This window comes from Bemisia tabaci, chromosome 10 (assembly GCF_918797505.1).
Source record: "Bemisia tabaci chromosome 10, PGI_BMITA_v3".
Classification (NCBI taxonomy): Eukaryota; Metazoa; Arthropoda; class Insecta; order Hemiptera; family Aleyrodidae; genus Bemisia; species Bemisia tabaci.
This window is the reverse complement of record NC_092802.1, coordinates 20,997,408-21,024,064: the sequence shown is the minus strand read 5'-3', so window position 1 is coordinate 21,024,064 and position 26,657 is coordinate 20,997,408. Positions and strand designations below refer to the sequence as shown.

At 40.6% G+C, this 26,657-nt stretch overlaps 1 protein-coding gene across 3 annotated transcripts in view; it reads left to right on the top strand.

Moving 5' to 3' along the window:
• The first annotated feature begins 9,524 nt into the window (after positions 1-9,524).
• LOC109036912 (CUB and sushi domain-containing protein 1) overlaps positions 9,525-26,657 on the top strand; it is a 258,012-nt gene continuing 240,879 nt past the window's right edge. The window contains exon 1 of one of the 3 annotated variants that reach the window (XM_072304887.1): positions 9,525-10,031. In XM_072304887.1, the coding sequence (XP_072160988.1) occupies positions 9,975-10,031 (57 nt within the window). In that variant the 5' untranslated portion in view covers positions 9,525-9,974. Of the gene's footprint in view, positions 10,045-26,657 lie in introns of all 3 variants that reach the window. The other 2 variants (XM_072304886.1, XM_072304888.1) reach the window with 2 other exon arrangements.

The following is a 26,657-nucleotide window of genomic DNA, read 5'->3' as shown; positions in this document are numbered from 1 at the left end:
CAAGTATCGTGGCGCGTGCAAAAGGACCCGGAAAATACGATGACGTATACTGCCATCCTAAAAAAAAACGCCGCATGCGCATCCAGACGTTGCCATGTCTCCTTCAATGAAGAATAAATTTACTGTGAAAATGGTAAATAATTTTCCTCGAAAATTGCAGACGATTTTGTTCGCACTTTAATCTAAAAGATCTGAAAACTAGGAAAAGTATTCATAACTTTCCTTAAAAACGAACATTGTACGGGTGGAAATTTGGCAAGTTTCAAATGTTCATACGGCGTTCTTCCATAGCACGGTAGTATACAAATCCGCGCTACGGTTCAGAGTTGTCACATTTGCACCCTTTGAGACCTGCTTCCGTGGTAAGGAAGAACGCCGCAAGAGCTCTCAGACGTTGCCAAGTTTCCCTCGATAAAAACCGAACTTACCGGGAAAATTGTGAATATTTTTTTCCCATTATTTTCTAACAATTTTGTACGCAATTCAGTCTAAAATATCTGAAAATTTTAAGGAAAAATACGCATGGGTGTCATCAAAAATACATGTTTTACTACGGGAAATTTGGTAACTCCTGCATGTTCATACGGCGTTCTTCTTGCTGTGCTAAGGAATTGCGCTAAGGAATTGTGCTAAGGAATTGTGCTAAGGAATGTGCGGCGTTCTTCCTTAGTAAGTAAGTAAGTAAGTAAGTAAGTAAGTAAGGCCGGGCTGGCCGGCGAGGCGCCCTCAAGGGGCCAAGGCAACTGGCAACTGCCGTCGTGCACCCCGAGGTTGGACCGTACTCCTTAACATATCGTCGTACTATTGACACATTGAGTATCATCTACATTCCCGCAAGGCTCAGCGGCCGTCTGATAGCCAACGGAAGGTCTTATCAAAGACTGTGGCAGACGCTGCAGAGCACGGACTTTCGGACAGAGACAAGAGACCCTCCACTAGTATCTTGGCCATTGTGGAAGCTTTCACTTTCGGGACTTCAGCATTCTACTGTTGACTTACCTACATGGTTGATGTTTAACAACGTGTTGGCAGTTTCGTTTTGCAAACAAGTCGAAAATGGCCGAAGTTTGCGAAACTTGTTTGGCTCATGACGTCACCCGAAGCTCATCATTGACCATGTAGGTAGGTCAACAGGTCAATTGAGGTGATGACTGTTGCTCCCTAATAATTGTCCATAAGGAACTGTTGAATCCCGAAAGTAAAATCTTCCACCTGTCGCTAGGAGGCCAGTGGAGGGTCTCTTGTCTCTGCTTTCGGAGCACGGCCATGCCTCCACCGAGTTGGACTATGTTGTTGCAATCTACACTGATAGGTAGCGCTGGCAGTCGCGCACACTACGAGTGATTACCGATTTTTCACAACCCAGTCGAACAGTGCAGACGGATTACTTACTGGGTGACTATGTCCCTCCCGCACCCTGTAACCTCGAAGGGTCAGGGTATTGGAGTGGCACAGTCATCCACAGTCATGATGACTGATATTTGAGTGTCCTCAAATATCAGTCACCTCCGGGGATTGAACCCGGGACCTCAGTGTTGGCAGCGAACTGCCTTAACCACTACACCACTGAGACTGACTCGTTCTTCCTTAGCACAGCAGGAAGAACGCCGTGTGAACCTTCAGACGTGGCCAAATTTCCTTCGAGAAAAACCGAATTTACAGGGAAAATTGTGAGTTTTTTTCTAAATTTTTAGACAGTTTCGTACGCAATTTAATCTAAAGCCTTTGAAAATTTCGAGGAAAAATATACATAGATTTCGTCACAAATACATCTTTTATCCGGGGAAATTTAGCAACTCTCGAATGTTCATCCGGCGTTCTTCCTTAGCACGGCAGTGTGCAGCTTAAATGCGACATGTAAGTGGTTGTAAATCGTGATGACGCTATGCCTGCTAAGTGTTCTGTAAAGAAAAAAATCTAGTTTCCACTAAATGATGCAAAACCCATTAGCTACGAAGCAACTGATGTTGTCACAAGAGCTGAGATGAGCTATCATGGCTGCGCGATCGGTGGGATTCACTGATGAAAATTCGGGAGAGAATTAAATAGGGAGTGTTGTTCCGATTCGGAACCTGTTTTGCTCCTAATAACCCCGAGTTGTACGAGATTATATGTATGAATACTAGGGGGCTGTGCCCCCTGGTCGCTACGTGGCCCAACCCCCCGAGCGCGCTTTGCGATATCTTAGGCCCGCTTTGACAAAAGAACGACCAAACGTGATGAAAAGATTTTCATACCCGACTCTCATTTGTCCATCTCTCTCTGGTCGGGAGCGATGTGACCAATAAGAATCGAATAAAAAAATCGGTATTTATTTCAAACTTCACGCCAAGACTGAAACGAAACGGAACGGAGCGTTTTTTCGCTTTTGGCCAGTCTATAGCAAAGGAGCGTACCTTCAATTCACTAACCCTACTATAACAAACCAAGATTCACTATTTCCCGCTTATTTCAAATTTTGCCCCCCCCCCCCCCTTCCTAAGCGACAGAGCACAGGGGATACTTCCATGAGCCGCTGTGCGCCGTCCGCAGCGCGCGCGACCTGCCTTTCATTATTACACTTCGTCCAGCGTTGAGAGTTCACTGATTACTTCACACGATCAGTGTGTACTTTTGAAAGTCAAAGATTTAAAAAAAAAAAAAAAAAATTGCACGATGTACGAGTTTCTCCGCCAGGGAACTCTTCCCGCAAAAATCGTTCACCACTCGCCCGTCGCGGCCTCGGGGGTACCGCGCGGCGTGCTACCAGCGCGTAACTTACACTGAGTGACGCCTACAAACCTAAGGGGCTACCTCACGCATTGCGCAATGCTTGAAGTATCCATTTAGGTTTGTAGGCGTCAAAGCGCGTTCCGAGCTGGCAGCGGCTACACGTCATAAACTTGCCCACAATGGACCACTAGACAAGGTACGAATTTCAGCATTCTGATACATGTTTCTTAACCAAAATTTCACGTAGAACACGATACGCACAGCGAAAATTACCGAAATTAACTCCTTACGAAGATATCTAATGATTCTTGATGCGTGAATTCAAACCACTCTCTCATGAAAACTCAATGCTCTACGTGATTCACATAGCACGCTAAACGTTATCATGAACGTCTCAGCGATATAAAAATCTGGCAACCTCAGTGTTGACGCTTTGGCTCAGCTATAACAAATTACTTATAGTTTGGACAACACATGGTGGGAAATGAACATTGCTCGATTGAGAAGCTTCCTGAAACCATTCTAGTGCGCGATTTGACTCACGTAGAGCTTTGAGTTTCTTGTGAGCGGGCAGTTAAGAGTTGGTTTCAGTGATTTTTGTTGCGCGAATCGTGTTCTAAGTGAAATTTTGGTTTAAGCATGTATTAGAATGTTTGAATTCGTACCCTGCCTAGTGGTCCATTAATAGGTCAGGGTGTTCAAATGAAGCCAATTTGACATCAAATTCGAAAGTAGCGACTCAAAAAACAACAGTCACGAAACTTACGTGATCTGGCAGTTATTATCCGACTGATTTCTTCCTATTTTTGAGTTTTGGACCATATTGCGCCGCGGGCGGCGACGCTCATGGAATTCTTCCCTGTGCTCAATCGCTTCCTAAGTTCTCTGGCCTACTCTTATATAAAAAAAACCGATTTCTATTTTCAAATTCTGATTACTTTAGGCTCACTTAGGGACTATCACCTGTCGATAACCGAAAAAATCATGGAAATCGGCCCAGTAGAACGCTAGTACCAAGCGTTCGTTACCAGATATGCAAATTTAGGAGGTCTCGGAGCTGATAGTATAGAGATGGGGTGATATTCATCCTGCAAGAACTATGTTAACCCTCCAATAGGGTAACCTAGAATCAAAGGGGGTACTCGCATTCCCGTCTTACGCGGAGAAGCGATCGACCAATCAAAAAATGGACTTTCCACGGATCGTCGAATAAAAGGCATCGGAGTTGGATAGTCCATTTTCTGATTGGTCACGCGATTTGAAGCAGGGACGGAGAAACACTGGAAAAAAAGTAGCTTGGATCTAGAGCCCAGACGTTTAAAAACATCGACAAGAAAAAGTACTCTTGATTCAATCGGATTTTTGCTTAAATCGAGAACCAAGTCTCCTAGTTTAAGCGGATTTCCTTTTGATTCAAGTAAAAATCCGATTGAATCAAGAGTATTTTTTCTTGTCATTGTTTTCAGGAGTCTGGACTCTAGATCCAAGCGACTTTTTTTCCCGCACAAGAATGCCGGAATCAATCGCTGAATTGGCAGCTAAAAATGGAAGTTAATAGTCATCGCTCAACAGCTGAAATTTCGCAAATTCGAGTTATTTTCATCCAAATGTGTATCAAATCTGCTCGAATAGTTCAAACAAATCAAACAAATAGTCCGATGGTTGCTGAGGATCGTTGCTGAATTTTCACGCGCAAAATTCAGGCATCGGGCCGATGACTTCCACATTCAAGCCACATTAAGCTCCCACATTCACCGTCAGATTGCGGCAGAACTCCGGAATGAGTTGATCAAATATTACGAAAAACGTTCAATTTGTGTAATCTTTATTCCCGTTTGTGACATCCGTGAGCCGCGTTGTCTCAACTCTCCCTATGAAGGGACTCTATATTAAATCATAAACAAGGTGATTCGCCGCAGGTCAAGAGAGGTAAAGCAGTAACTTAAGAAAATTATCGATTGAGGAGAGACTCGAGTTTTGGCAATTCTTGAAAATTCGATTTGTCAACTCGGAAGACTTGTCGAGTCGAGCACTTCTAAAAGCTTTGCGTGAGTTCTCAAAATTCATCTTGACTCATCCCATAAATCTCCAATTCTCCAACGTCAAGAGAAGGTACTGCGTGCGTGAGGCTTACACCTAAACGCGTCAAAACGACAGCCGAAAAAATAAAAAAAAATCGGCTTGCTTTAAATTGTACGCACACAAAGATATGCGCACACCATTAAAAAATGAGGTTCGTCTGAGCAACTGAGCACGGCGTAGCGCTGTGGTGTGTTAATTCAGTAATTTAGTTCTCAGATTCAAATGTTTTAAAAAAAATAAAATTGCAGAAGTGACACCGCCGTGTGCTTGACTGCTCGGATTTAAAAAAAACTCGCTCCGTGAATGTACTGAAAAGGTATTTAAAAGGATTTTAATCAGTCACACTGCTAGGTTACGTAAAAAAGTATTAAGAGGAAAAAGTGAAATTTTGAGAAAATGAGGACCTATTATGCCGCCGTGCTAGGGAAAAACACCGGATGAAAATTCAAATGTTGCCTAATTTCCCCTGATAAAAAGTGTATTTTTGAGGAAAGTCATATATATTTTTTTCCTGAAATTTTCAGAAATAATTATGCTGCCGTGCTAGGGAAAAACACCAGATGAAAATCCAAATGTTGCCTATTTTCTCCTGATAAAAAGTGTATTTTTGAGGAAAGTCATATATATTTTTTTCTTGAAATTTGCAGAAATATAAGATGAAAATGCGTACAGAATTGGTTGGAAAAAATGTGACAAATTTTTCCTGTGAATTCGGTTTTTAGAAAACGGAATCTAGCAACGTCTAACGGCTCATACGGCGTTTTTCCTTAGCACGGCAGCGTTGGTGACTTTGCCAACGTTAGCGCGTTAGAATACATACATAAAGTCGCTTTTATAGGGCCGCCTCGCGCTCTGCGACGCCCAATCGCCATTGCCCCCTATCCTCCCAGAGATCATCAGGCAATGGACCACTAGACAGGGTACGAATTTTAGCATTCTAATACATGTTTCTGAACCAAAATTTCACGTAGAATACGATTCGCGCAACAAAAGTTATTGAAACCAACTCTTAGCGAAGATATTAACGTTTTTATTTAACATGTTACGAGGAATTTGAACTGCCGCTCACAAGAAACTCAAAGCTCTACGTGAGTCAAATCGCGCACTACAACGGTTTCAGCAAGCTTCTCAATCGAGCAATGTTCATTTCCCACCATGTGTTGTTCAAACTATAAGCAATTTGCTATAGCTGAGCCAAAGCGTCAGGACTGAGGTTGCCAGATTTATATATCGCTGAGACGTTGATGGTAACGTTTAGCGCGCGACACATCGCGTACATTGCGTACACATGCTCTACGTGATTCACAAATCACGTAGAGCATTGAGTTTTCATGAGCGGGTGGTTTGAATTCACGCATCAAGAATCATTAAATATCTTCGTAAGGAGTTAATTTCGGTAATTGTCTATGTGCGCATCGTGTTCTACGTGAAATTTTGGTTCAGAAACATGTATCAGAATGCTGAAATTCGTACCTTGTCTAGTGGTCCATTGGCACCTTCTGATCTCCTCCACCCCTTGTCGCCAACCTTTCACAGGACGTCCACGCCGTCGCCTTTCGGGAGGAACCCAATCGAAGACCTGCTTGGGCAACCGGTCGTCTGCCATCCTTCGCACATGTCCATACCAGACCAACTGCTTATCGTGCACGATGTCCTTCATATCGTGCACGATGTCCTTCTCCACACCCATGATCTCGCGTACTTTTACATTGCGGATACGCTCTCTTCTTGAGATGCCGGCAGACCTCCGCCAAAAGTCCATCTCAGTTGCCCTAAGCATGTCTTCAGTTCTTTTCTTGAGTTGCCAGACCTCACTCCCGTAAGTTACGATACTCTTCACGATGACGTTGTAAATTTTTCTTTTGGTCTCCTTGGAGATACTCTGGTCCCAGAGAACCCCATTTAGCATCGCGATAGCTTTCCTGCCTAGCACATTCCGATCTTTAATAGCCCGAAATTCAGTTATAAAAAACTGAAAATCTCATTATCATCCCAATTCTCACTTTGAGTCAGCTTGCATGTCTTCGAAGTTTCGAAACCAGGGTGACTCATTCGCTCATTTGCAAGAACTTTCTGAGAAATTTGAAGAAAAGTACTGACAAGTTTCCCAATAAATTTGTATTTTTATCGAAGAAAATGCTGAGAATTACGATTTGTTAAAAGATTGCCATAATTTCCCCGGAAATAAGGAATTTCTGTAAATATTTCGTAATCGACGCAAAACAAAATGAGTTTACGATGCTCATAGAGTGATTTTTGTACGCCATAAATTACCTTGTTACGTTACCGTATTGCGCGATCGGAAAAATCTCAAAGGAAAAGTATTCAAAACATTTCTCAAAAATTAGAGTTTTATGGAGATATTTAAATGCTGCATCCTCGCTAAAAGCAGCACAGACTGAAGTTCGATCAAAACATGGAGCTGAGGCTGAATGGATATACATACGTAGTTAGGAGAGCAACTATTCGTGTTCCTAGGTGGTTTTGTTGCCTATTCAACGAAATTGAAGGCGAACTGCAAACGGTCAATAATTACGGTCAGTCCGCAGGGAATAGCTGGACCCGGCGCACAGCACAGTGTGTCAAAACCCCAATCTAGCTGCTCAAAACCCCCATAGATGTTGATTGTGGTTGATGTCGAAGTGAACTAAAGCGCAACTTTTTCGTGCATTGTGCTATGGAGTAGTATTGTCCTGGAGCAGACTTCCTTATTTATTTCTAATGAAGAGATAAGAGACCTACCAAGGAAGCACGCCGATTGGTCGCCGAGAAAACCCAGGGCCTCGTCGGAGCGGGAGCGCTTCTATGTGCTTTTTAAGGGTAATTTCAACGCTTCGGTTCAGCCGACGACGCTAGTGCAAGTTTCCACACTTTAAAGAAATTTTTTGAGTCTGGAAAGAAGATAGTGTTTCATGCAATATTTGCGTTGAGGGGGAGTGCTCCAGTGCTCCTTTCCTTTTTTACCAGAATTGTAAAACTTAGGTATATTAACATTAATATAAATGCAAACTAATCATTGCGAGCAATAAGCCAAAAAAAATTTTTTCATAGCAATAAAACCAGGGATTTTATTATATAAAATATAAAATATCACAAGATTTTATTATAAAACAGGTGGTGGATTACGTACCAGACGTTTCGACATTTTAACATATGTCTTCATCAGTGGTGAACAAAACAGTAAGACGAAGTAACAAAGAACACTACATTAAAAGGGCCCGAGGCAAGCCGAAACGCAATTACATGGTTGTGAGAAATACAAAACGGTTGGTGAAATTACAAAAACCAGGATAAAAGTCTAGCGTGCTAGAGTACAAGCGAGTAAAAAAAGTAACATTAATATATAACCATACTTTTCCTTCATTCATGTGATTCCTGCAAATCCTCACATTCTTAGTGTTTTCATTACTGAAGAAGAATTCAAAATATTAAAAAAAGTTAATAATATTGATTACAGGAAGAATGCTCTTTTATCGTTACAATGAATTCAGTGTTTATAGTTGAGGAAATTAGCTTGAAATTACACCATAAATGGATTTTCAAAATTTTCCGGGGGAGGGGCTCAGAAAAATAATTATCATCCCTAGAACCTCGAGCTAGGCCGACACTCCCCCGAACAACTCGGAATATTTGCCTTACTTTCAGAGTTTTGAGATGCTCCTATAATTAAAGTCAGCCTGCAGCCCGATCGTTAAAATTTATGTCGGCACGACAAGAATCGAAAATCGATATATTACACGGCGCTGATGGGGCTATGTCTTGTCTTATCGTGCCGACATAGCCAGTTGAAGTTTCAACAATCCGGCCTGCAGTCGAACATTATTATCCTTTGGACTCTTTGAAAATTTATGAGGAGGCTGAATTTGACCGTATACCGATACAAGATTGGAACCAGGATTTACCAGAATGCTGCCATGCGAAATAGAGGAAAGCCGAATGAGGCTTTAGACGTTATCAAATTTCCCTTGATTAAATACGAAATTTCGGGGAAATCTGTGAATATTTCTCCTCTCGTTTTTCAGAGAATTTTCTTCGCAATCCGATCTAAATTATCTAAAAATCTCAAACAAAATAATGAAAAAATTCTCACGATGCACCCTATTAATTATGTATCGAGGAAATTTTGATTCCTTCCGACAAGGAAAACTATTTTATTGGCGGTTCTTCGTTGTTCTGAGGAAAAAAAATTGTTGCGTCAAGGAAACGACTTACAGCCACAATGAGAGTTCTTTATTTGTGACGAAACCCCCAACAACGATAACAATTTGTATACACATCTAATTCAATTATTTTGAATGAAATGTGAGTGTGAAAAAACAGTGTGACATTTAATGAGCGAGAGAAGAGAAGTAGGTACATTTTGACTTGGATTAGTTAATAGGAGTAACTTAAAAGGAAAACTTGAACGGCAGGAAAGATATTATAATATAATTGAGGATTTGTGTTCGTATAAAGTACATGAGTCGTTTACTTCGAGAGAGACCACACAAGATTATTCGAAAAATCTGGCATCAGTGTAACGTGTGATCACAGAACGGAAGCGAAGGTGCGAGCAAATCGTCAAAATTCGGATGCCGGCCGGTGGCTAGCTCGCGAGCCCTCTAGCGGCGGGAAAAGCTACCCTCTGCAAAAGTGATCACTGTTACGGACCAATCACGGACGCTGGAGACCGAGAACGAGTCTGTCCTTGACAGGATTCACCGATTCCACCCGAGTCGCTTCGTCTCGTGAGGCGGCGCATTCGTTGATCGACTCGCGTCGCGTACGCGTCAGCCGCCTTGGCTCTCCGACGTTCCTTTGAAATTATTTGAGTTTCCTTTGAGTTTTTGAGTTCTCATCTTACTTGTCGGTAATTATTAAGTCTCGTGTGTCTCTTTATGGAGTGTGTCGATAACCTGTGCCGTGTTTAAAGCTTCTGTTTATCTTGAATTCATTCACCATGAGGTCTCGAGGTTTTGTCGGTACACGCGTTCGGAAGTTCGGAACTGTATCGCGCGATTCGCCTTTCGTCTCATCATGTGTTTCATTTTCATCGCATCGTTTTGTATTTCGTCGTGCAATTAAATAGTGCGGAAATTCGGTTAGTCGTGGTGTGATTTCGTCTCGAGATGCGGACATTTCGCGTCGGTTTCCTCGGTTAAAGCGAAGCTTTTCAACTTCACGCAGAACTGAATCTTGTGATGGGCTCTCTCGATGGGGAATTTTGGCTATCTACTGCTTCTTTTTATCACGGTTTGGTCTGTGATCGAGGTTTGAGATAATTTACTTACTTCTGATTTAAATTCTGCCCAAGTAAGGTGTAAATATGTATTACTTATCTTGTGCTCTACCCCTGTGATTTTCCTGTTTCTTTCTCTCCTCAGCCATTCCTCTTCTTTCATGCTCACAACCCACTGAAAGGAAATTTTTCCAAGTTTTTAAATGGAGATGCTTGGAGGACAAGGCACACAGAAATTTTTTGAATTTTTTCTATTCCAAGAAATATGTGTTTATAGTTTCAAAATTTCGTTGGGCCTAATGGCGGAAAGGAAGTTCAAACTCACTTCTTGATGCTTTAAAGTTGCATTTTAGTTGTGAATTTTCTAAGAATACCTATACCTACTCTCAAATTAGATTTAGATGAGTTAGATGAGTTGAATATCTCAATTTTTTCAAAAACTGTACTGAATGAGCCTTGTCCTCCAAGCCCTTCCATGAATATTTTTGTACCCTCTCATTTCAGGTTACTAATATAGACTCACCACGCTACCTTTCCCTCATCTGAGAATTCCTATAGGTTGTTCGATGATAATAATATGAATTTTTCATTTACATTGTGTTTTACATTTGTACCTTCATATGATAATTTCGGGCAAGTATTGTCTGCTTTGAAAAGTGTAGGAAATATGGCAATTGGAGAGAAATCGACGACTCCTTTTTGGTATTTTTTTTCCAGTAGGAAATGAAATTGTTATTATTTCGAAACGTCCCGGTTTTTTATGTTATTGCAGCCTCTCCTTATGTTACTTCATTGGTTGACTAAATCGTTCATTATTACTTGATGGCTCCACGTATGATCAATGTGAGCTAAAAATCTATCTTGGAGTCGTTGAATTGGATTTTTTTGTTTCCGTCATCTCGAGCTTTCCTTTTATTCCTCATATTTCTTTTTTGCATTTTGAAGTGTCTAAATTACTTGCGGGCTCCATGTATGATCAAAGTGAGCTAAAAATCTGTCGTGGAAGGTTGATTCGTTGAATTGGAATTTTTTGTTTCCGTCATCTCGAGCTTTCCTTTTATTCCTCATACTTCTTTTTTGCATTTTGAAGTGTCTAAATTTCTTGCGGGCTCCGCGTATGATCAAAGTGAGCTAAAAATCTGTCGTGGAAGGTTGATTCGTTGAATTGGAATTTTTTGTTTCCGTCATCTCGAGCTTTCCTTTTATTCCTCATACTTCTTTTTTGCATTTTGAAGTGTCTAACTGGAACTTATCATTTCAAACCAATCGTACAAGCCCTTACTTGCCTCCCCCCCCCCCCCCACTTTCCTTTTCGCAGTTGCAAAGGATTACTTTACCAAGATAAGAAAATCTCGTGTAAAATTTGAGCAATTTTATTGAAACCGAAAAGTCTCCCTACACTTTTAATAATTAAAAAATGCTGCTCAGTGTGTGAATAGTTCTGTGAAATTTTTCCATGTCGTTAGTTGAAAATTGAAACAAAATCTTGTACTCAATCAGTAGCCTCCAAATGATCCCAATTTAGTATTTTCGAAAAGTTGGAAGACCTTTCCAACCTCTCTTGCCAAGTTGCTAGCACCAGCTGTCAAAGCCAGCACCAGTGTTGTTTCGATTTTTCCGTCCTATTGCACCAGTGGCGCTAAGTATTTCAGGTGTTTGTAAGGCCGAGCATTGTTTTTCTTTCTTTCAATTGAAGTACATTTTGCAACTCGGAACTATCATTTCTGGCTCCGTCTAAGAACAAAGTATGTGCCATTAGTTTCCCTATATGCACTCACGTGTTTTTACAGATGAGCCAGAAATTGTATTTCCTAATTGCAAAATGAAGTCCAATTCGTCGGTCTTCTGACCAAAAAGTGTATATGGATTTCCACGTGAGCCCTATCTTACATGAAAATCCATACTCTCCGGAGTTCACGCTGAAATCTCGGATCGTCCTTACGCCATGCGCCAGAGGAGCGGCGAGTTCTCCCGCCTTTTTTTCCTCTAGCTTATCTTGTGCTTGCCCGGCGATTTTCTCCCGCCCGACTCCAACACGCAGGGCCTCCCCTCCCCCCTTCTCCCTGTAACTTGCCTGAAGTGAACGAGTGAAGTAAAACGGGCAAGATAAGAAATCGGCGACGAAAACTGACGCCTTGGGACCGGATGCGGGCCCTCACAGCTTGTGTCTCCTGTCTGGGTTTTCGGGCAGAGAACCCTTTTTCTCAGAATTCTGAACCCGGACGGAACGATTTCAGTCCGTGGATTCTGATTTTCGGCATTATCACTTGAGTTTTCTTCATCGCAGGTGTTCTGTTCGATTGCGGCTTCTTCAGTCAAACTCTCGCTTTCTCTCTCTTCCTCCCGTCTCCTGTGACTATCTCGGAAACTTGGAGAAGAACACTGGGAGCGTTCCCCCCCCCCCCCTCCCCTTCTGGTGGATTGTCATGACCGGCGCGTTATTCTGACGATCAACCCCCCCCCCCCCCCCCCCCCCCCAATGATTGGTAGGTTGCTTCAAGTCCATCCGTTAGAAAAAGAACTGTTTCATGAGGATTTTCGTTTCGTTAGTACTCGCCATGGTTAATGCCCTGATAGAGGGAAGGATGTTGAATAGCTGATTTCTCAAATGATGCTTCTTTCTTTTTTGAACATTTGCGAACATTTTTGTTCAGTCGTTTCTTCCTTCTTGTAGTTCCCGATGTACAGTTGTGTACATTCTTTTAAAAACAAATTTTCTCCAAAATTTTTGGACGTTACCCTTTTTTGAACATTTTCGTTCACCAGACCAGACTGTCGTTGCCGATCTGGTTCGTCTCAATTATTTTCAACGAGTAGGTAGTAGGCCTATAGTGACGTTCAAAAATTCGCAGGTATCCAGTACTGAAGTCTAAAATATGGTCAGTAGTTCCTAGACTGTACTTCAGCCCGAATTTAAAACAATTATTGAAGCCGAAAAAATAAGGCTGAAACGAAGAAAAAAAAATTAGCATTTCACTGGAACCACTTCCCTCACTCGGGTCTCAGACGTGAAAGAGGTGTAAAAAATCCAAATTCCTCAAGGCACTGTTGGTCGACTTTTATTTGCCGTTTTTCTTTAAGGTGACTCGTCGAGCTCAAGTGACGTGATCGAATTGGCATGCGATATATTGCTCCGATCAGGTAAAAAATCTCGGCAGATTTTGAATTTTAAGCTGAAAAGAGACAATAGCCCCTGCGCATGAGTCTAAAGAATCATTCTGAACCCCAAAATTGTCAAAATTCAGAGATATGAAAGCAGAATTTTGTACGGAAAAAACCTCGCATTCGATACAGAAATCGATAGCTGAATCGAATGCGAGATTTTTTTCCCTACACTATTCTGATTTCATTTCTCCGAATTTTGCCTATTTTTGGGTTTAGAATGATTCTTCAAGATCATGCGCAAGGGTTGTCGTGTTTTTTTTTTTTTTTTTTTTTGCTAAAAATTAAAAATCTGCCGAGATTTTTGACATATTCGTTGCGATATATCGTATGCCAGTTCGCCCATGTCACTCAAGCTGGACGAATCACCTTAATCATTCTCCTCACATCACCACTCCCCTCCTATGTTGTGTTCTCATCTTCAGTCCCGCACTTGTAATTTGCGGCCTCAAATTTTCCTCTAATGCATGTCTAGCGTTTGCCGAGTTATTTTCACCTTCCTCTAATCAGCACCCGATTCCTCCCTGTAGCCCTTCTCTTATCAATTAACTTTTTCTCTCATTGCATTCACAGTTTGACCTTATCCTTTTCCGATTCTATTCTTTTGCGTGATCTTTTACTCTCAAGCTCCTAAGAGGTCAGTGTCATTTATCCACGCTATTCCTTCCTGTCTTCCTCTTTTTTCCCTCCCTCATTTTCGCAAGGTGATTCGTCGAGCTCAAGTCACGTGGTCGAACTGGTCTGCGATATATCGCATTGATTCGGTCAAAAAGCTCTGCAGATTTTGAATTTTTAGCTGTAAAGGGACGATAGCCCTATGCGCATTAGCCTAAAGTATCATTCTAAACCCAAAATTTGGCAAAATTCAGAGAAATGAAAGCAGAATTGTGCACGGGAAAAAATCTCACATTTGATACAGAAATCGATAGCTGAATCAAATTCAAGGTTTTTTCCCCTGACACTATTCTGATTTTATTTCTCTGAATTGTGCCAATTTTGGGGTTTCAAATGATTCCATCGTCCTTTTTTTTTTGCTGAAAATTCAAAATCTGCTGCGATGTTTGACCCAATCGATGCGATTTATCGCATGCTAGTTCGACCACGTCACTTGAGTTTGACGAATCACCTTAAACTATCAAGAGAGGACCAGTCACTTGGCTTAGGGGAATCCATACCATTCGAATCTTTCGACCATATTACGGGCATTGCCTCCTTACCGTCTAATGAAAATTCTCTCGGGTTTTCGAGTCATAAAGATTTGAAGTGTCCAAAAATCACGCTTCTTGGTCACCTAGCGAGCGCCCCCCCCCCCGGGGTATCTCGAAAAACCAGGAGGCTTTTATTCAGAAGGTCAAGAAGAGTCATTCCTGGAGCAAGGTCGAAAGATTCGAATGGTACTGGATTCCTTCAAGCCTGCGTGCCTGGTCATTTTAAAGTGTCTTTTTCGTAGTTTGCTGACTTATTAGATTTACAACTATGTTCATTTTTTAATTGTGCATGCCTAAGTTTATTATGGTATATTTAGTTCTTTTTTTTTCACCTAAACTTGTGGGTGGGTGTGATTGTGTGAATAATTGGTTTGTGTGCGTGTGATTGTGTGAATGGTCGATTTGTGGTGCGTTTGTGTGTAGAGGGAGCGTAGGAACTGACGAAGGTACGTCCACACGGTTTATCTGACTGTTGGATAGCCGTCCGTCGCGTAATCCGCCAGTTGCTCTAATTTTGGAGCGACCGGGGGGCTATTCGACGTACCGTCCATTCGACGATCGGACGAACCGCGTGGACGCTCCTTTGACGCAAAGGCTCTCGTGACGCGTACACATCACGGTCGAATTTCCATTCAGGTGGGGGCCATCAATGCTCGTTGACGGACTTTGATGACCTCCATCTGAGCGGAGAGACCGTCATATGTTCGTGTCACGGGAGCCTTGGGTAACCCGTGTACTTGTGGCATGTTTTTTTTGGTCAGGTCCAGATCCACAAGGGTGGTTGGACCGGTCTTCGGGGGGTCTGCGGATGATCTCCTCGCCGGGCCTGACGAGTGGCGGGTTGCGTTGCACTCCCTGGCCTTGAGATGCAAGTAGCGGCGAAAATACCCGGATCCTAATCGGATCCGGGATCAGCGGAACTATTTTCTGGGGCCTAAATTATTATCAGTGGCGTGGCGTGCTTTGCGATATATCGATTGTTTCTGTCATTTAAACCTATGGAAAAGGATCGATAATCAGGGTGTTCGCAGCGAACACCTTGGTGATCGATTCTTTATCCTAGGTTTAAATCGCAGAACAGCGATACATCGCAAAGCACGCCACGCCACTGATTATTATCAGTGGCGTGGCGTGCTTTGCGATGTATCGATTGTTATGTCATTTAAACCAATGGAAAAGGATCGATAATCAGGGTGTTCGTAGCGAACACCTTGGTAATCGATTCTTTACCACAGGTTTAAATGGCAGAACAGCGATATATCGCAAAGCACGCCACGTCACTGATTATTATTATCAGTGGCGTGGCGTGCTTTGCGATGTATCGATTGTTATGTCATTTAAACCTACGGAAAAGGATCGATAATCAGGGTGTCCGCAACGAGCACCTTGGAAATCGATTCTTTACCATAGGTTTAAATGGCAGAACAGCGATATATCGCAAAGCACGCCACGCCACTGATTATTATCAGTGGCGTAGCGTTCTTTGCGATGTATACACTGGAAAAAAAAGTCTGCTACGGTCAAGCCGTCTCGGAATCTTGAGAAAAAATCAGCTTGATTCAAGAATTTTTATCTTAAAACAAGCAATTTATTGCTAAATTCAAGATTCGAGATTCCTATTTGCAGCTACCTTATAGCTTGGATCACCTGCTAGCTTGATTTAAGCAGCACAAAAATCTTGAGCCAAACCTGCTGAATCTTACATCAAGCCACCATGGCTGCTAATTCTAAGAAGTTGTTTCTTGAATCAAGATAATGTATACTCGATTCAAGATTCCTGGTTTCAAGCATGACACGAATCTTGGAAATAGCTGAAAAAATTAGACTTAAATTAAGTTTGCAGCCAACTTCTTGAATTAAGTTTCCATTGGATTGTAACCACTCCGCCTTTATTTTCGACACGGGCATTAAGTTATACATTCCTACATTCTCAAGTCATTCCAGGAGACCTCCAAAAGCCGCGCATTTTAACAGTGCTGCAAACCGAGAACAAAACCCGCGGCAACGCACGCGACGACTTTAACATGATCCATGTCGAAGAATCGGTAACGTTTTATCCCTACGTTACGAAATTTTATGAAAAATGAATCAAACTTTCAGTATTTAGTATTGGATCCAAGCATTAAACGAAAAATAATTAAGATTCCGCCGGGTATCTAATTTCAAGCAGCCCGACCATGCTTATTTCAAGCTATACGTTTCTTGGCTGCAAATTTAAGATTTTTTCCAGCTTGCTTCAAGCTGATTTTGATTTGTTTCAAGCTACTTTTTTTTCCAGTGTAGATTGTTATGTCATTTAAACCTATGGAAAAGGATCGATAATCAGGGTGTTCGCAGCGAACACCTTGGTAATCGATTCTCTACCACAGGTTTAAATGGCAGAACAGCGATATATCGCAAAGCACGCCACGCCACTGATTATTATATGAACTTCACCTCTAGCCCCTGAACCAAGGCACCCACTATGATGACCTTTGAAACACCTCCTGATTCATAGTCGTTTCTTTATCAGCAGGCACGTGGCACAGGGGTTTAAGTCAGAGTGTTTACTGATCCGGAAAAAAATACTCCTTTGAGAGCGGTCCGGAAGTATTGAGATTGAACGGGAATCCTGCAAGAAGGACTGACATTTTTAAGACCGACTGGAAAGAATGCAATCCCTCGCGCATTTTTTCTCCTTAGTGCAATTTTACGTACTAGTTCGCAAGTGTAAGCCACATTATTTTCAGGCCACCTCTAAGTTTCAAAAGTCATGTCTTCTTCATCGCAATGCGCCCGTGAATTCAGAATTTACAAATTATTTCAATTAATGGCACCTAAAAATGTACTGAAAAAGCACTTAATTTTTCTAATGAGGTGCTGTACTTCTTGTTAGCCAGTTATTTTTGCGCACTCTACTTAACCCCCACCCCCCCCCCCCCCCCCCCCCGAATGCTAAATGAAGGGTCTATTGCAAAAATATTTCGGGGAGGACCCGCGGGCCACCCTTACTCTGAGAAGGTCACCCACCATTATATCCGCTCAAGACTTCCTCCCCCAAAACAAGATCCACCAAACAACAAATATGAATGATGAAAAAATTACCGCAAATCGAGCAACTAAAACAATATCAACAAAAATCTACGTGCCACGTGCCTGTTTAACGGCTTCTTACCATGAGGAGGCCTCTTATGAGGCATCTTGAAAAAAATGGATCAGTCAAGGGTTCATCAGCAAAATGGACATTGCTTCCTTTACCCCACATTATGGTTTTCGGTCCCATCGATTCAGTCATATTAATTCATATTTTTAACTCAGAGTATGGCTTAAGGAAAATACATGTCTGGTCAGAGTAACATAATTTCGATTTACAAGCCGAGTGTGGTTATACTTATTCGTAACGTAATTCTCGCTGCAATGCAGTCGCGTGGTCGAGCACCCAAAACGTTGAGTCTTTTCCGGTGTAGTCGAATCCATCTATTATTAATCCATCCTAATTTAAGCTCATAAATTTTACTTGAGTTTCTTAAAAATTTCCATTTTTATGATGCTAACGACGACCTCCTCGCGAACCTCCCTTTAACCCTTTATTGCGTGAATCACTGAATCAGGCACCGATTTTCGAGATAAAACTACTGTGCGCAGTACTTGTAGGCTTGTAAGAATAGATGGAGTCCCAATTTAAGTATACTATTTTTTTTTTTTTAAAGATATTTCGGAAATTAGCTTCTTATCCTTCCTGAAAATCATGTTTGCTAAATGCAATTTAATGTCAGAGAAGACTGAAGCCAAAAAAACATTGCATGGTCACTGTCATTGAACGCAATGCAATTAAAAGTTTTAATCACATTGTAAACTATACGAGCGTCCCTAAATGAACGACTCTGGGTATGACCCTTTTGCCAGTATTAAGCCAAATACTTTTTCTCCTCAATTTCTAACCCTCGGGAAACTCTCGTCATGTCGATTATTTTTAACCGTTTACATTCGTTCGTACACTTATTCAAATTTACCATAGTGTCGGCACCGTATTGAGCGATAGCCTTTTCAAAGTAATTAAAAATGGTCGCGAAATAAAGACTATGAATCTTATTGTTTTCTTCCTCCTAAATCTTCAAGTTATTTTCAAATAATCGAGCTTTTTTACCATTAACTTTTAATGAATGTATCGAAAAGTTTCATAAATAGCTTCACTAACAGTAATCATGTCATTCATGTTGATTGGAAACATGCTTTTTTTAAGAAAATGTTGAAGTGCTATACAATTCTGGGTCTGTCGAGGGAGACTGTCTTTCCCTGTTGATTGTGAAAAAAAAATAAGAGAGAAAAGAAAAGAAAAGATTAAACTTGTGCTATAATATCTATCAGATGCCCGCACAAAAGTCACTACCAAAATGTTTAAACGTTTCAAGCATCTAAATCTCAACATTTAATGTGGTCTCCTGGACCCCGACGTAAATAGCCATACTTTCTCATCGTCGTAATGAATTAACGAATTAAACCATTAGTAGATTGCCCTGGCTACCTATAAGTCGGATAATGCTTTTTAGGACGAGTTATTAAGCATAGTCAACATTTTATAGTATATAAGTCAATTTCTCCGATTTAAGTCGATTTCTTCTCAATAATTAAAGAAACCAATGTTTTTCGATCGTGCGCCGACAGGGGCACAATTTTTTCGCATTGTAAGCCCTTGCATTTTTCTAGAAAGGTGTGCCATTGGATAGATCGTAATCATTGTTTAACTCCCAGGATTGGGTCCGACAATAAAAATAATTGCTAGAGCCATTTTTTCCCGATAGCAATTAGGTTAGAAAGTTCTAAGGTCATACATACGAACGTTGACATGTAAGTTTCTATGCGGTTGCTTCTTTGCATCGTGCGCGCGTTACATTTCAATGTTAAGGGTTGAGAATAAGCAATTTTTGGAGCTTTAAATCTGTATTTGAATAATACTGCTATCCTGCTGACTGTCTTCAATAAAACCGTCACACACATATAATTTGGGTACCAACCAAGATGAATTTGAGTCTTATTATGCCGAAGTTTTAAGACTTCGCTTGATACGATCTTAATTCGCGGTCCTCGTGAAATCATCCACCTCAAGTCTGAACAAAATTTACTAGGTTTCAAGCCTAAATATAGTTCCGAAGAGCATTTTTACAATCCCGGCCTTCCACCGTCATTCAATGAAAGCTCATACAGATGTTCGTTTAGATTCACTCCTGAGTAGCTTCGCTTTCAAATTAAATTATTCTCATAATTGACTCACTATTTTGACAACTCATTTTGCAAGATCAATTTAAATATTCATTATTCTATCAGGAACGGACTCAAATGTGCATATTAATTTACAATATGTTCAGAATGTTATGCCAGTCTATCAGGACCAACAATGACTCATTATCGAGATTCTTCGTTTTCCTCGCCAGTTTTTCCCCTCAGTTTAGTATGAGGATATGTCTGTACACGCATTTACGGTTGTTGAAATATTTCGAATGGTAGGAGGACCAAAATTAAAAATGAAACACCATTAATCATTAGAATTAGACAATACTTGTCAACCCTCCGCACATCGCACATTGTGCAGCCACTTGTACTTATAAGGTTGCCTAACCGCCAGGGGCTGTCGGCGGAACTTTATTTAAGGTCTTATTGTGGCCATTATCGTGCACTGCTTTCGACGCAGTTGAATCCATGCATTCTTAAGAGCTCCATCTCCCATAGATTTTGGCTGCGAACGATCATAAAAGTCATCAACAGTATGTCGCTTTTTAAAAGATTCAAACACTTTATAATACGGTTTACATTGCTCTCATTGCTGGGCCGAAATCGCCGCACTGTGTGCGGGCAGAGACGAAACAGGCTGTGAGAGCAATCAGGGATCCATTAATTAGTCCATAAATTACGTGACGCTTTTTTTTCGGAATTTTGGACCCCCCTCCCTTCCCATCCCCTTTAGTAAAGCTTTTGTGACGTAAGTCCCTATTCTTTAATGTTTAAAAAAATCGCGTAACGCTCATCTCAACCTCCCCCCCCCCCCCTAGAACTTCACGTAATTTATGGACGACCCCATAGTAAGTAGATATCATAAGGATTGAATGTCCCAGATACACGTTCGAAATGATTCTGCCGTGTCAAGAAAAAACGTCGTATGAACATTTGGACGCATTTCTGTCAAACGGAACTATGTGCATTATGACGTGAGCCCTGTTATGCATGTATTCTTTTGGGTCTCGCGGCTCATGTCTTAATGCACATAGTTCCGTTTGATAGAAATACGTCCATTTGAGAGTTGCCTAATTTCATCGAATAGAACATGTAATTGTGAGGAAAGGTCTGCACAGTTCTTGAAATTTTCAGATATTTTAGATTAAATCGTGGACACATTCCTTTGAAAAATTTGTAAAAAAAAGTATTCAGAATTTTCCCGAGTAAAATTTTACTTTTGTTGAAGGAGGTGTGGCCACATTTAAAGGCTCGCACGACTATTTTCCTTAACACGGCAGTATTGTTCTCATTGCCGGGCCGAAATCGCCGCACTGCGTGCGGGCAGAGACGAAACCGGCGGTGAGAGCAATTAGTAGGTAAGTGTCATAAAGATGAAGGTCATCAATTAAACTAATTGCGATTTGTAGTAAAAAATTGCTTGCATTGCATTGCTGTTGAGATTACACAACTTCTTTCATACTGCAATAGTAGTGTGTGACCTGGGAGTTTCTAATAGTTTTTATTTTTCCTAAAAGGGAAAATGAATTAAATTAGATACTTGCACTTTTAATCTCACGTTTTGATCTGCTTCTTTTAAGTTATTGTGAATTTAGAAGTTGTGAATCGAAGCAAAATTGCATTTGCTTTTATGTAGCTCCAAATTGCAAAAAGTGACCAAAAAAACAAAAGAAATTCAAAATATCCCAATATTTTTTTAATTGAAGAAATCTGACTGGTTGTTGGGCCCCGCAGTGTATCTTACGAGGAATGATGTTTTGTTTCATACTAACGATCACAATTCCCATCATGGACTGTAAAGAGAACAAATTATTACTCTCATAATTTATCATAATTTATTTTTGATTTGTTCTTTATTTATTTTTTATTTTTAACGAAAATCAATTCGCGTGAAACGCTTAAAAGTGTAAATTCTTTTAATCCATCAGTTGCCGGATCTGCGAAGAAGAACCTTATTTTCCATACTTTCAAATTTTAGTTAAATTAGTTAAATGGTAACACTGGATTTTGGCGCAAGTTTGACTGTAAAGCTTAAATATTGACGCGCTTGACACGTGACATTTGAGCACGTGGTTTAAATTTTTGCAAAAAGTATATGACAAGTTTTCCTCCATGATAAGTTCCTTTTTCATAGATCCGGTCGTTTTGAAATCAAAAACTAAGAATAACAAAAATTTGAAATAGAAAAATTCTAATTTTCGTATCCAAAATTTTGTCTCCTAGTCGGAAAATATTCATTTTTAGGGGGTCATGCCCTCCTGGCCGCTATGCTGCAAAGTAATAGCCATATTAAAATCAATAGAAAACGTGTTAATTCACTTTATCTTTTTAATTTATCCGTGATTATTTTGAATCTCAGTCTCTTTCAAAGGAAATTGAAAGAAATTTTAATTTTATTAACATGAGAATATATTTCTTTTAAACCGTAAAAACGAACCCCGCAGTACTCTTTATCGAAATGAGGACCTCTTCGGCAAAAGGGCGTTTAAGATCTGCGCAGTGCTGCTAAGATTGTGCAATTTTCTATCGCATTCACTGAAAATGCAATCCATTCACTGCCGTCTTGCTTCCACACAATAGTGAACAAAAATTCGGGGAATTCATACGAAAGCTTTCAGATTGGTTGCTTGTAATTAAATACCCACGTTGCCATTCTTAGCAGCATCAGAAGCCTCTTACGCCTTTTTACCGAGGAAGTGCAATATTCACTTCTTTTGAAAGTATTCTCTCCAAGCCTCATAAGGTTTGTTTTTAATGTGCCACAAATGAAAATATTCTAGCTGCCTTTTCTGGCCTTCTCTTTGATCATCATTATCTGATCGCGATATATTTTATCGTATAATTCTATCAACGAGGTTATTAGAGCAGCCATCTCAATTTTTGTATTAACTTGCTCGAAGGCATGACTCATGACTCGCATTTTTTAAATTAAAATTTTCCAAAACAGCTCCGAACCAGGAAAGCTCTCTCTGCGTTACGCGTAGTCCGGCAACGTCACGAGCATGACCCCCCCCCCCCCCCAAAAAAAAAAACTTGGTCGCTGATTTTGTTGCTGATTTTGCCGCGCGGTAGAAGTGGGGTTTTTATCCTCAATTTAGTTCGATTTCAAGCTGAATAACCTCGTTGATCTCTGCACTGATCTTTCAAATCGATCTCTTAGCGTCATTTTTATGTGACTGCCTGTTGCCCGTGTGGGCTGTTTGTAGTGTTTGTGGGCCTCTTTATTGCTCTGCCATTGCATATCCCATTTTTTGCCGGTTTGGACTTGACTTTCGTATTGAGTTGCTGGATTCGATGTCAACAAACCCAGCCGACGTGAAGCCGAATCAGTTTATGTCTAGCACATATCAAGCATTGTTTTGACCTGACGCAGATTTTACTCGATGATACAGTCAAATTCCTACCTCAGTGACACACTTGGATCACCATTCATCATCGGCTGATACCGAACCTCCGCTACGAACCCTGGAACTGGTGGTTCGTTTCTCACCAGTTTCCTCTAGCAAAATGCATAAGCCACAATGTAATTTATGCGGAATGCAGTTTTGTTTTCGTCCATCCCTACTGACTCACGAAGATAATTGTGTTATGGCTACTTCAGCTTATCCGACGGTGCTAAATCTTCGGATTTTAACAGCAGAAGCCTTTTTTCTTTTCATGTCCTTGTAATTTTTGATGAATTATTTGGAGCTAATCGAGATTAAATCCGGTATCAAGATACAGCACATCGTCAGCATTTCAGATCAACCTTTTCTCCTTTCTGCCAACAGTATCGATTGAATTTTCAACATCGACCAGATCATCAATATTTTCCAGCAGAATGTTTTTCTCAATGCTGCAACAGTTTCGGCCGAGTGCTTTACACTAGCATATCATCAGATGATAACAATCTTTTTTGGTTTCACAGTGCTAACGATTTCAACCTAAATCTGAAAGTGAACCATATCATTGGTATTCTTGACTAATATTTGCATCATGGAAGCGATCTTCCGGAAGCTGACATCATCAATCTCTCTTCGGACGCAATCCATGTACCTCTTAGCTGACCGCCCTCTCCGATGCCACCTGAAGCAACCAACGCCAAAACCTTTTCCGGCAAGCTGGTATTGTGTAACTCCAGGAAGACGTATATCGCTCAATGTTTTCAAGCCGCCACAAAAAGCACAGATCTTCAGACGGAGTTGTGTCGAATTACGCCCAAGTAATATGCAGCAGTTATGTCATCTTGCAGATTGATGATGAATCGATGCATGGTATCGCAGAATGTCCACATGCAAATGCGCATCCTATCTCGGGCGCTGCACTTAACACGCATGAGCGCGCAAGTTATCTCCCGGAGTAGATACGCGTGAAGTATATCTGCAATATTGCAGGCGCCGCAAACCATGGACGTCAAATTCACTATGTGGGGTTCTCCAGCGAAAACATGCACACTTTAACGACATCCTTTCTTTTTTTACTTTGTTTATTTATTTTTTTTTTTGCCAAGTGGTCAGACACGCTGACCATCAAGTGGCGTCAAATTTTCACGGAACTGACGAGTAAATCTGCAGAAACAGATTCTACTCGGCCTTAATCCCTGAATTAATTTTTTTTTTTTTGGCCCCAGTGTGTCAAATTTTCACGGAACTGACGAGTAAATCTGCAGAAACAGATTCTACTCGGCCTTAATCCCTGAATTAATTTTTTTTTTTTTTGGCCCAGTGGTGTCAAATTTTCACGGAACTGACGAGTAAATCTGCAGAAACAGATTCTACTCGGCCTTAATCCCTGAATTATTTTATTATTATTTTTTTTGCCCAGTGGTGTCAAATTTTCACGGAACTGACGAGTAAATCTGCAGAAACAGATTCTACTCGGCCTTAATCCCTGAATTAATTTTTTTTTTTTTTTTTTTGCCCAGTAGTCAGTGTGTCTGACCGTCAAGTGGCATCAAACTTTCACGGAACTGACGAGTAAATCTGCAGAAACAGATTCTACTCGGCCTTAATCCCTGAAAATTTCAAAAGCTTGAAGAATGGATGTGCCGAAATCCCCATGATGTCTACGGACATAATACCAAATATATACAATCACATAAGTATGTCTTCTGCTGGAGAATTTAGAACGCTAAGTTCCTCCCCACCCGTGATTTGATATGCCAGTGATATAATTGTGAGGCGTCTCATCCAAAGTCAACTGATACGAAGATGAAGGCCCGCATACCACGAGGAAAAATTATTCGGTCAATCTGTTGCGTAGCGAAGCAAAATTCTCAGGCAGTCGACGCGAAATCTCAATAAACTTTTCTCTGCTCCAATGCGTCAATACTCTACGCAATCAAATCAATATAATGAAAAAATGTTCATTGCCTGTATGCAAGCTCCTTATTGCACAGTTAACTCGGTTGCCGTTTGAGAATTTGAATTTCTCACATCATTCAGATATTTTACCAGCATTCGCCTGCCTTCATGCCTTGCTTTATCGTGCAAGAGAGTCCAGCGCCATCGGCCCAATACATCCACGTGTACATCCGTCTCTCTCAGAGCCACCAACCCGTTGATCGCACTCTATTCTGTTTCTACAATCGACATATCTTGAAATCCGTTCCGAAAGCTCGAGTGAAGAACGTTTGCTTTGTCAGAAGTCTCATGTCTGTTTGTACTCAAATTCTTGCGAAGCAATGAGTAATAATTGCTGAACGATGATACCGTCAAACCGGACAAATTCACTGCGATACAGATATTGTGATACCGAGCCGAGACTGTGGCTTTTCTTGGTCATGACAATGAAAAAATCATCGAACAAGTTTATTTCAGAATTTGTCAGAAATGTTTATTACCAACTAGGAAGGAGAATAAGAAGACCAACGATACGAAGGAATGTACATTTTGATCAAAATTCGGACAGGAAACATTGCTACGACTCATAAATCGAAGCTTCCAACGGTGAAGACTTGGATGCAATGGCAGAGTATTTTATCCCAATATAAGGTTTTAGGGCTTAATGAAATAAGCAAAGTTGTAAAAAGCTTGCGCACCGTATATTAGCACGGCAGTCATTTTCTAAAGCCGCGGCGGCAATTGCTTATTTGTCAAATGGCTTTCCGAGCCAACTTACGATACGCAAGCTTTATTTTGTAAAATTGTACTGTAGTTGAAGGGAAAAAAAAAAAAAAAAAAAAAAAAAAAAAAAAAAAAAAAAAAAAAAAAAAAAAAAAAAAAATAGAAAGAAAGAAAGAAAAACAGAAAGAAAGGAAAAATAGAAAGAAAGAAAGAAAAACAGAAAGAAAGAAAAATCAGAAAGAAAGAAAAAACAGAAAGAAAGAAAAATCAGAAAGAAAGAAAAAAACAGAAAGAAAGAAAAAACAGAAAGAAAGAAAAACAGAAAAAAAAGAAAAAAAGAAAAACAAACAGGACATATCGTGCTCATTTATGTTAAGCCGGAATCCTACTCTGAATTTGGGAGCTGAGCATTGGGGTCGTCAGTCATTGCTCAACAACTGCATTGTCGTAAAGAGTGTTTTTTTTTTCCAAAATTGCATCAACTTGATTCGAATAGTGCAGATAAACTGATAACCGATCCTCATCGGTTGCTGAATTTTTAATTTTTGGCGTTACGCGCAAAATTCAGGACACCACTTAACAACGGACCGATGACACCCACATTCAGCTTCCCTGTATTCAGCGTGTGATTTCAGCATTTGTAAAATTAAGTGCCTAGCTTACAGTCCATGGATCAGTTCTATCAATGATTATTATTCAAAGATTTTTCATCATTTTATGTCACTGATGAAATTGATCGTTGTTCCTCCTTGCCCCACAAGCAATACTGCAGAATTTTCAACAACCGCACTTGCGTGAAAAGAAAAAGAAAGAATGAGTTCTATCTTTCATTAATTTTCAGTCATATTTACCATCCATCTGTTTATCGCTTTTAATTTTTACCTTATTTACACCTGCAAAGGAAGATTAAGCATTTTTTTCTGTTCTAAACAATTTTTTAAAGAATCTTTGTCACTTTAGAAGTCAGTTGGATCACATTGTGCTAAAGAAATTCACTATTTCCGTTTCAAACAACTTGCGTGC